This window comes from Syngnathus floridae, chromosome 12, assembly GCF_059516105.1.
Source record: "Syngnathus floridae isolate MCC-2025c chromosome 12, RoL_Sflo_1.0, whole genome shotgun sequence".
In the NCBI taxonomy this organism is placed as follows: Eukaryota; Metazoa; Chordata; class Actinopteri; order Syngnathiformes; family Syngnathidae; genus Syngnathus; species Syngnathus floridae.
In genome coordinates, this window is record NC_142424.1 from 9,893,184 (window position 1) to 9,904,541 (window position 11,358).

At 37.5% G+C, this 11,358-nt stretch overlaps 1 protein-coding gene across 2 annotated transcripts; it reads right to left on the reverse strand.

Annotated features, from left to right (window-relative positions):
- Positions 1 to 832: 832 nt before the first annotated feature.
- On the reverse strand, positions 833 to 11,336 carry crata (carnitine O-acetyltransferase a). 2 transcript variants are annotated; one of them, XM_088391910.1, is made up of 14 exons: positions 10,944 to 11,336; positions 9,171 to 9,467; positions 8,950 to 9,068; positions 7,633 to 7,686; positions 7,047 to 7,212; positions 5,938 to 6,112; positions 5,580 to 5,758; positions 5,371 to 5,471; positions 4,879 to 4,998; positions 4,681 to 4,803; positions 4,414 to 4,549; positions 3,436 to 3,498; positions 3,098 to 3,235; positions 833 to 1,674 (listed from the first exon to the last, which is right to left on the reverse strand). In XM_088391910.1, the coding sequence occupies exons 1-14, from the start codon at positions 10,965 to 10,967 to the stop codon at positions 1,459 to 1,461; spliced, it is 1,911 nt and encodes a 636-aa protein (XP_088248036.1). In that variant the 5' UTR covers positions 10,968 to 11,336; the 3' UTR covers positions 833 to 1,458. The 2 variants fall into 2 exon arrangements, with proteins under 2 accessions (XP_088248036.1, XP_088248035.1); XM_088391909.1 differs by lacking the exon at positions 10,944 to 11,336 and adding an exon at positions 10,065 to 10,286.
- Positions 11,337 to 11,358: the final 22 nt, after the last annotated feature.

Consider the following 11,358-nt stretch of genomic DNA (forward strand, 5'->3'; position numbering starts at 1 on the left):
CAAATTGTCTGGGATTTGCTAGTTTTCTTCCTGAGATACTGTTGCGGTCTCTTTGAGCAAAATACTGTTTGTGGAATTGACATGGAAGTGTTTCCTGTGACAGCCAAGGCAGGATTTAACATGTACTTGACATTCATGGTTACATACTTACTGTGTAGCATTTCATGACACTGTGATTACTGTATACATAGTAATTAAGACAGTAGTTAAGACAGCTATGTCATACGATGGTTTGAGTCTCACAATGAATGGAAGGAAATATGAAAATTGCTATTGGTATGCTTCCTGAGCAATCTCCTTAAGCAAGGCCTTGAACACAGACCCCACCACCTTCACAAATAATTGGCTTAGGGCCTTAACGCTGACATCACACATTAATTATGAGTCACTTCCGCTGATGTTGCTGTTGCTCTTGGTTAGCACACCTTCCCGACTGTTGGGGATTCCGATCTCAGCCCGAGCCTTCCTCTTGCAGTGCATCATGCATGGGTTTCCTTTGGATCCTATCCATCTCACCCATGACCATGAGAAAAAAATTATAAAAAACGGATGGGTATTGTTAAATCATCACAAAGCCATTTTACTTTCTCCTTAATCTGTTCATGCAGGTTCTGAAGTCTTCTTTCCTTCCTCTTTTTGTTTGCATCTCACTTCCAAGGACAGGAGGCTAAATTTCTATGCGGTAAAGGCTTGGTTTAAGCTAGTTGACGACAACATATGGGTATTCCGTACGTTCTAGGTTTATTCGTACTTCCAATTGCAACAATACTTGGGATGCAAAATGATGCAGTACGCACACAACCAAGTCCCTTTACAATAAAATATTACAAAAGATAATTAAATATTTTAATTCAAATATTTCATGTGGCACAACTTGTCAAAGAAACACTTTTACACAATTATATAAGACAATTTACATTCTGTCTTGTACGAAAAAAATGATGACTGACCATTCAAAGTAAACATCTGTGCTGCATGGGCCAAAGTGTCAAGTGACAACATAAATGAAGGCACAGTCTTGATTCTTTTAAAACTGGACAGTAAAATCTCTAGGGGAAAACAAAACTATTTGAACAGTAGTGCATAGTAATTCGACTGCAGAGGACATTTACTTCTTGCAGAAAGTAGGTTTTGTTTGTCATGCAATGTTTTCAGACATTATAAAGGTCATGCAATGTTTTCAGACATTATAAAAATCTCACTGAATTGAGTTTACTGCACCATGGCTGACTTTGCTTTAACCTTGATTTTACAGCCAGACTACAATCATTATTTATTAAGCTGAAGTGATTTCATTCTGGTTATGCATGATTTGACTCTCGATAAAATGATGGACAAGGTTTATGACATGCCAAAGAACATCTCTAAAAATATGTATCATTAATAAGTACGAAATGAGATCAATTCCTTCAAGTTATTTCAGTGTTTACTAAATCTGGTCTGCATCCAGAGCCAGCATCACAGTTTGGCTCTTGGTGTTTGTTCCAGCAGCGTCTTTATGTCAACAAGTGCATTCTCCACAGCTTGAGCCAAACTGGCTGCATTTGTTTCTTTACACCCATTGAAAGATGAAATCGCAAAGTTGATGTGATCATTCATGGGATTGTAGCAGACGCCATATCCATTAGGTACAACAGGGCCAAAACACATGACGCAGTCAGTCTTGGATGGCACCTTTTGGAAAAAAGAAAGTATTTTGAAGGCCAAATATGCAAAGCACAGTACATTTAGCCCTTTCATCTATGCGGTTTATTATTAACAAATTCACATATTTGCGTTCTTTTTCTACAAACCTATCCAACCCATTAAAATACCACAAGATAGCACCAAACCCTGTCTTAAGTATGTTGAAGTGATATACCTTACCTCTCCTCCAATCTTTTTATGATGAGCTGCAGCTTAGTTTAGCCTGGCTTGTTAGCAGACAATAAAAAGTGCCTTTGCCACGTCTGCATATTTTTGCTCAGCGGAATTACTCTTAAAAAGCTCAAGCTAACAAAATGCCGAGGCGCTGTTATTGTTCGGCAATGGTATTTTTACCGGTTGCGAAGCCAACAAAAGCTAGTTCACATACTTCCCCTGCATTTGTTTTTCAATCAAACCATGCTAGCCATTTATCTTTAAAGATACATTTTAAGATGAGTTTGAAAACAAAGTAATTTGCAATTTGAGTTTGTAGTATTTGGTGTGTACCCCCCCCCCCCCCCCCCCACACACACACACACACACACTATTCGACCCTGTCTGTACATATTAATCAAAAATCTGTTATCTATGACAGGAATTGCAGATCTTGATATACAACACTTTGAAAAAGTCTTTAGCCATATCTATGAATAATAATTACAGTATTTTCCGGACTATAAGTCACAGTTTTTTTTCATAGTTTGGCCGGGGGTGCAACTTATACTCAGGAGCGACTTATGTGTTAAATTATTAAGACATTATTATATCATTTTACATGTTATTTTCACACTAAACCGCATGAGGGCGCTCTAGGCCTGTGGAATAATTGGAACGGCAACTGACGAATCTGATGTAAGCCACGTAGAACAGGAAGTGCTGCATCTTCTACTTCCGGAGTTAGCGGAATTGTTCAAAAGTGACACCAAGGATGACAATTTCATTGGAGTTAGTGATTTGGAGTGACACGGATGGTTTGGTAAACTTGTTAGCATGTTATTTATGCTATAGTTATCTGAATAACTCTTAATACGTTACGTCAGGTACGTTCTCAGTTCGTTGTTTATGTGTCATGTAACGTTAGCATACCAAACAATTATTCAGCCTGTTATTGCCCCTATTCTATTTTTATTTTAAATTACCTTTAAAGATGACATGTCTGTTCTTGGTGTTGGATTTTATCAAATGAATTTCCCCCCAAAATGCGACTTATACTCCAATGTGACTCAGATGTCTTTTTCTTCTTTATTATGCATTTTATGGATGGTGCGACTTGTGCTCCGGCGCAACTTATAGTCCGGAGAATACGGTATCAGTATGTAGTATCAGCATAGCAAAACAAGAGACCAAGTGATGTCTTAAGATTTATGCTAAGACCTAAGACCTTTTTATATATTCAGAAAATAAAGTATACCTGACTTGTAGATAAACAGTAGTGCAAAGCTTTGGCATAGGAGGGATCTTTGAAGACATCAGGAATTGAGATCTTTTCTTCAGCAGCCTGCATCTTCAGACCTAGTAGATGTCGGTCAATTGCTTGACCGCTGATTGCCTGACAAGGACAAAGAGGATGGATACAAATAGCATTGTTGCCAAAATAAGTTACGGCCGCACCTATCGTTCATCTATCTTACATGTCAGACTCTGTCAAACAAATACTACAGCAACAGTACCAGTTAAACATCCATAACTAATCAATGCTGAAAACAAATGATTTTCAATGGGAACGGAGAAGGCAATGCACTCACTCACCATGTTGGTATATGACCTGTGAGCTTTTACAGCTTTCTCCAAGAGATCCACCTTCTCCCTGTTCTGCATAAGAGAAAAAGATGACAGTGTTCTAGATTAACTACCCATAGTACAGCACTACAATCATTCAATTTTGTACACAGATACTTGCCTAATAATAATATGTCTAAGATGTTTTTAAAAAGTATTAATAAAGCTATTAGACAGGCAGAAACACATACAACAAGATAAAAAATAAACAACTGGAATGCGCGGGGCATTCAAAGACCCAACAGACCCTATTGATACCAGAATGGCAGATGTGGGGCGATAAAAATCGATACAGATAAATGCATAAAAATTTACAAAAAAAATTGATGTCGCTGAAATAATCTATCACAGCTACTCGGACAGGTTGCTCTAAAATGGAGGCGCTCCGATAAGGAATGTTCTTTGAATCAACTAGATGCCCCCTCATTCAAGGATTCTCTTTAAGGTATATTTTTGAAATTCATTTGATTCTGAAACATTTTTGTAGTTTAGAAGCGGAAGTTTAGAATCCAACCAGAACTCATTTGATACCATCAACACAATTAGCGAATGGGAATTTTGGGTATAAGTCACAGGACCAGCCAAACTATGAAAAAAGTGTAATCTATAGTAATTAAAAATGGCAATATTGCATGTGAAATTTGAATCAAGCAGGAAAATTCTCCATCTTTTGTAAATATCAAGGGGCTGCCATTTTACCTTGTACTGCCACTTAATGTCGACTGAAAATAAAAAATGCAGAAGACGCTCAGCGAAGTTGTGCCACTTTACCAAACCCAAAATACAGATAATCCATGCCTAGTCTGTCTATTTACTGTTGTCAACCCTATGAGGGGCATAAAGCTCATGAAAACTTGAATCTCAGGATCATTTGGACACCCAAACTCCACCAGCAGATTCAGGTGACGACTCTTGGAACAAGGTTTCTGAAAGGGGAGTATAACACACCTGTTTGTTTGGATCATCAAAGGACTTCACAAAAGCAGCGGAGGCAGTCGAGGCTGATCTGATTGTATCAGTGCGACCAAGTCGAAACATACGCAGAGAGGCGCTTTCATATGTTGCACAACAATGCTGATACATCCTGCAAAGAAAAAAACAGTTCTAAATATGATGTTACATTAGTTATCTGAGTTTTAGATTTACAAAGCGCTTTTAGTTTCAATTGATCAAACAGTTAATAAAATGGATTGTATATTTTTTACCCCCCAATACCTGTAGTAAGCCAGTTGTAATGCAACCTGTATAAATGCATCAGGGCTCATCTTGTGGGCTTTTGCAACATTTTTTCCAAAGTGGCTGAACACAATAACCCTCATATCCAGGTCATCCGCTAGTCTGCAAAGACAGCAATAGGAATCTGAGCAATTTAAATATAATTATACATCAGGAAATGGAAAATGCAGTGCTTACGTATTCATGCTTTTTTTGGCCTCTTCAATTTCCTTTTTGAGCTTAGGTGTGATGTTGAAGTGCAGCTTTTTGGGCATAGGCAAAGGCACTGTGGTAGAGTGAAACATCTCTGGCTTCCTCCTGTTTTTACACATGATATAAACAATCGGGCTTGATTCACTAAAATCTCAAATAGCAGGCTCTAAATTGCATGTGTTGTCAAAGGTGATATAGCCTGACTGTGACTAGCTCCGAATCAGCATGAAAATTTCACTGTTGAATATGCATTTGCTTTTTAGATGTGTTCAGTGACACAAAATCAGCCATCACTATTTGTCTGAGGTTTGATAAATCACATTTAGTGTGCTAAATTCACTATATTCTTCTTTAACAATATTAAAATTGAACTATGTGGCAAAATTGTGCCTATTTCTGCACACGCAAACCTAGTAAATCTGGCTCATGGTGTTTTCTGTGGGGCTCAAATAAGATAAATTTTATTTAAGTACTTACGTGTATTCCACAACATGATCAATCAGGGCGACAATGGGTGGGCCTTCTGCTGGGGCATGCTCATAGTTGGCCCCACATGTCCCATCTTCCCCAACAATAAACTAAAAGAAAGATTTGTCATCATTATAACTAACATAATTTGAGAGTGCTTTATGTTAAAATAAACACGCTTTCTAGACTGAAGGCCAAGTTTTAGAGTTGCATGTCACCTGCAGTGTTTTGTCAAACCAGCGGTTGCCACTGTTCCATAAACTCCCTCCACCATGCAACATTTGCACTGCCGCACAGCTCCGATAAGCATCCTCTGGCACTTGAGGCATCGGCCCATCCAAACACAGCGCGAATATGCTTCTTTGAATTGCCGACACGGATTCTTTGTTGGTCTGATCTAAATAAACAAATCAATTATGAAATCCAAGTTTAAGGAATCCAGGTGAAGGACTTGACCCGATGATGTGATTTTAATCACCTAATGTTTCCTTTTCATTGCTCACAAGTCTATATTAGAAGCACAATGTACAAACAAAAATGGCAACTGTTTAACATTGTATTGTTAAGATCACTTACCTTTGATGAGGTCAATATAAGTCTTGCCCCAGGTGTCACGATGTTGGGTAGTGAGGATGCCCACAGGCTCCAAGCTGGTCTTCTCAGAGGAGCTGCAGATACGCTCGAGCTGAACACGGAGCTGTTCAGCAGTCAGTGGTGACCCATCGCTGTTGTACACATCCAGCACAAAGAACTAAATTCAAAATGAGAGCGAGAGAGAGAGACAGAGACTGTTATGTAACACGTTTAGATATTCAGTGTAGCTTAGCACAAAAATGGTCAGTTCTGATTGATTTTGTGAGAGAAAATGCGCATTAAATATCGATCAAAGAATCATGTCATGCAGAACACACAGTAATAACTAGCATTGGTAAGTCATCTAACTGCCTAACTAGTGACAGAACCAGATTCAAGTCCCAGATCACGACACTGGAAAGTTTGAAAATCACATTGACCTGGCGTTCCTTTTACCCATAATATTTTTTTTCACAATGCGTTGTTTTATTATACTTTTGTTTTCTCTGTGTTTAATACGATGATTGATAAGTCATTGGGCTTTATTGCGTTTTATATCCTTGGTGAAGCCTGACAGAGAGATGGGAAGTTTTATTAGTTCTAGGGCTGTTACTATATTTTTAGAATCGATTATCCTATTGATTATTCCAACGATTAATCGAATAATCAAATACAATTTTATTTGCGTCAAAGTGTATCTTGTATTTGTGTTTTAATTTTATAAGTGATTTGTCATTGATTAATGAATCCACAGATACCTCAAATTGGCTGTCTTCTGAGCTTCAATATGGCCAATAAATTAAATCAATCAAACGACCTTCCTCATCTATTAAATTTTGTAAGACAAAACATTTACATTTTCTGATTAATCTAATGAACTTTACAGTAGAGGCAATTTAATATACTTTATTTTGGTAGACCTACTTTATTAGAACAGACACTGATGTTCAAACTGATGATTGTTTTGATTTTAGCTTTGACGTTAATGTAATGTTTAGCAGTATATGATTTTTGTTGCTTGATGAACCATTCAGGATCATCAATGAGTCAAAAGTCTGCTCAGTCAAGTGGACAAAATCCAGATGACAGCAAACCATATTTGTGCTCCTCACCTGAAAATTGTGCACAACGGTAATGTGTTTAGTGGGCCTGGAACTTTTTCCATGGTTCACCACAGCATCCCTCTTCGTACCAGGGATACGGCAGGACGATAGCACTTCATAGTATTGATTCATACACAGTTGCTTCCCTCCCAGGTACTCCACCGGTATGGTCTCACTGCAGTATTACAACAGCTCTTTTGATTAAAACAAACGGGACACAGCATTTATGACAATGTGTGTAGAAAGCATAGGCAATTATGTATTACAGAACAAATTAAGACAACAGCAAGTTACATTTATTTATAACATTATAAATATTTTCAATACATTTCTGAATGTTTTCCCAAAATAACATAGTAACCAAAAACACAATTGGTATGGGTATGAAATCGTTTGGCATTAATAAAGCAGAGTAATGTACACTTGCTGATGCTTTAATTGTCATCTCTACAATAGTATTACGATTTTAATTTGATATGAACAAAAGTATTGTCATTTTTAATTGTTGACAGGATATTATAGTAATACAAAACCACAAAAATATTTGCTATGTCATAAAACAGAATTAAAACAAAAGATAATTGCATGTGCTCACTTATCAATCATTGTCTTGAAATCCAAAACACCTGCAATCAGTTTGGCAGCAAACCTGTTGACCAAAAATAAGAGTTATTGCAACCTGTGGGTGGTTAAATGACTAACGTTGACTAGATGATTAAATGATTCATTTATTACTCAGTGGGCACTTGACATTTAAACTGTAAATTTTGAAAATATCTGTTTTATGATCATTTATTTCCGGTACATGCCAGTGAAATCCTTTGTAACAATAGCTCAAGACTAAGCCCGGGCAACTGGTGCTAAGCGAGCAAGCAAGCGATACGCCACGCATGTACTCACCACCCCTCCCCCACTGCCCACAGGAGAACAATTTAGCAAAAGTAAAGTTTCCAGTCAAGTGGAGACATTTTATTTGTCCCTTGCTAAGTCTTTCAGCCCAAACCCAACCGGTCAAGGCAGACAGCCACACCACGCTGTCGGTTCTTTTAGAGCAGGGGTCTCCAAGTCCAGTCCTCAATATCCAGTTGGGCTGTCAGTATTGAATAGTTTTAGAATTGATTTTGATAAATTGATAAAATTTTATTTTGCGTGAATGTGTACTAAAAAACCTTTTATTGGTTATTTGGCATTGTTTATCGATAAAAAGAAGGGACAATTAAACAATATCACACAAGAGGGATTAAGGTACACACCAAACTTTGGAACTGATTCAGTCACTGGTGTGGTTATTGTCTTCTGTAGTAAAGGCAGATGGTTGCAAATGTCTTTTTCAGATTAGACATAAAAGATCATTGGTTTTCATGAATGAATACAAAACCTAATGAATAATTGCTGTTGAGAGGCTGACATTACAGGATTTGGACTATTCAAAGGTAATAAATGGCTCTTAAAACGCTTACTCAATTTTTAAAATAATTGTCGATTAATTTGATGATCAGTCGATTAATTTTGACCACTGTAGTATTATTTATTCATCGCTCTTCTTTCGTTCATTGTTTGTGCCTTCTTGTTTTTACTTTTTGTGCTGTTGTATGTATATTGTGTAATATGTCTTGTTACCGTGGGATACTGGAAAACGTAATTTCGATCTCTTTGTGTGTCTTGACATGTGAAGAAATTGACAATAAAGCAGACTTTGACGTTTCCGTGCCCCAACACAATTGACTCAAATGATCAGCTCATCAGCAAGCTTTGCACAAGCCTGATAACAGTCCTAATCATTTGAATAAGGTGTGCTGTAACAGGGTAACATAGAAAACATGCTGGATTGGGGCTCTCAAGGAACACTACAATTCCAATACATTAATTGTCAATCATTTCTATTGTAATGTTTTAGGCAAAATATGATCACCTTATTTGTCCCTGCTTATCAATGAAGTTCATTCGAGGCAAAACCAACCCTGGACTGGAATGGATCACCACCGGCAAACGATAGTCAAGGTAAGCCACCTGCACCCACCATTCTGACAACTAAAAATACAGTGAAACACCTAAAATTATATTATTTATTAAATAAAAACTCATTAAACAAGCCATTAATATTGTACAACGTTTTGTTTTTTACAAGCTCACCCAATTTTCTGTGTTTTGCGCTCTCCTCTCAAGGCCTCTCTGCAGTCTTTCACCAACACCTCCAGGTTTCTGAAAGTCATCGACTAGTTCCTTTGTGTGCATCAGCTCATCCATCTCCACTATGGGCTCCAGAGCTGTGATGTAGTGCTCTAATGTCTGCTGCAGAGGGGGGACAGGAAGACTGGGTAACCCCTTCTGGTGGGTCAAGTATCTCCCAGTGATCCGGGTTGCTGAAACTGGCTTCACCAAGTGGCAGGGTTTTACCAGGCCACCGGGTTTTGTCATCCCCACCTTTACCTGGAAGATTGAATAAGAGAACTTAACATTTAAATCATTGCTGATTTGTCATGGCGGTTTTGTGCATCCACTCCTATTCCCATTGACATGTTTTAACTAAAGAGGTGGAAAAAAAACACAGTATATATTACGACCTGTTTTGCACTGCTCCACTCAATATCACATCACATCTCCATAATGATCATTTACATAGCAAACTGAAGCATTGCTTTGGATATCTTAGGAACTTTCAAAACAATCATTGTCTTCCAATGCACTCCCTTGTAAATTTAGTATATGATGCTCATCTATAAAAAGGACACATATCTAGCACAGCAAGGTGATGCATGTGGTTAGCACATATATGTTGTATGTCGTTGTGCTTCTGTTGGTGTTCTCTGGGTACTTTTTAAATTTTGTTGTACATGTGTGACAATGACAATAAAGATCTATTCTATTCTATATTCTATACAACATATATTTTGCATATTTGTATATTAGTCTGAATGTAATAATGGATTTCTGCTTGTGCCATGTTGTACACCGCTTCTTGCACAAAATAAGATGACATGGATATTACAAAATTGATGCATGTTTGTATGACACTTAAAAACTCACCCTTTGCGATCCAAATAGTAGAATACATAAGGATTTAAAATGCTTTACATGAAAGATATTTTTAAGTATTGTTAAAACATTATGGGGCACCACACATATGCCCATAATGTCTTTATGCCACTTCTAATGTTTCGTTGTTAATTATTCAATTTTTATACAGACAACTATACAATAACTGTCTTAGGTCAATCTGATTCCCCTCCAAGTACACGCTGTGTGTACTATATAATAGCCACCTGTAGGGGGCATACTGTGCTATCAAAAAAGAGTGACGAAAAGACGTTAACTCTTAACACAGAAAAGAAAAAGGACGCGACGTTTTCTTGTCTCCTTGGTATTAGATATATATTAACCTTCTGTTGACAATTCTGTACGTGTTAAACAAACACTGAGGATATTCTGGCGGAAAAAAAAGCGTAGTGGCACAGGGGCGAATAGAGAAACAACTGAAGCTTCTGTGGACGTTAACACGGCTTTAACCTCTCGTCTTGTGTATTTGGTTCAGTTTGATAGCGTTTTAAATCTCATGTTAGCATACCTTTCACTGCCACAGTTAAATAAATTATCTCAAAAGAGATCGACAAACACGAGTAAAGCATCGCCTTTTATTGTTTCATTCTATATGCTAGCTATGCTTAAGTTTAAAATTGCAAACAAAATTAACCTTTTACCCAGTTAGCTTGGGTTGACCTATATTCTTGCTCGCCAACATACTATAAGCGAGTCTTGACAAATATTGCAGTAAACTATCACCAACGGTCCAAACACTATCAGTCATACGCCAGATATAATTATTTTGTTATATGCCAGAAACGAGCAGATTCTGATCATTGCAATATGAGCAACATTTTAAGAGCAAACTAAAAGTCAGTTTCTTACCATTCTGCTGCAAATGCCCCACATTCTGAGGCTTAGAAACGCCCACTGAGCAAGTGATTAAAGTCGGTGCCTGAAGTCCAGCAAAAATATTTGGTTCAGTGAAGTGTCGTCTTTACGTTGTGCCCACCAACACAAGACAAACTCTAAACGCGCCAAGGCAGCTGCACAGGACGGATGCCGAAGCAAATGCAAATGTGTGTCATACAAATTAATCACATCATTATAGCAAGAATTCAAGTAAAGGGTAAAAAAATGAGAATTAAAAAAAAAATCAGGTACAAAAGTAACGGAATTTGCACTTTCCAAACACTTCCGGCATACGTGTAACCAGAAGCAAGTACAATACGATTGTTTTTTTTTTTACATGTATATGTTTAGAGTTTTATGAATAATCACCAATGAATTGGAAAATATT

Excerpts from the sequence above, each read along its gene's own strand:
- crata (XM_088391909.1), bottom strand. The coding sequence starts at position 10,169 with ATGGGCATATGTGTGGTGCCCCATAATGTTTTAACAATACTTAAAAAT. Across the intron at positions 7,687-8,949 it reads GATAAGCAGGGACAAATAAG|GTTTGCTGCCAAACTGATTG; the intron begins GTGATCATATTT and ends TTTGGTCAACAG. Across the intron at positions 5,759-5,937 it reads TTATATTGACCTCATCAAAG|ATCAGACCAACAAAGAATCC; the intron begins GTAAGTGATCTT and ends TTGTTTATTTAG.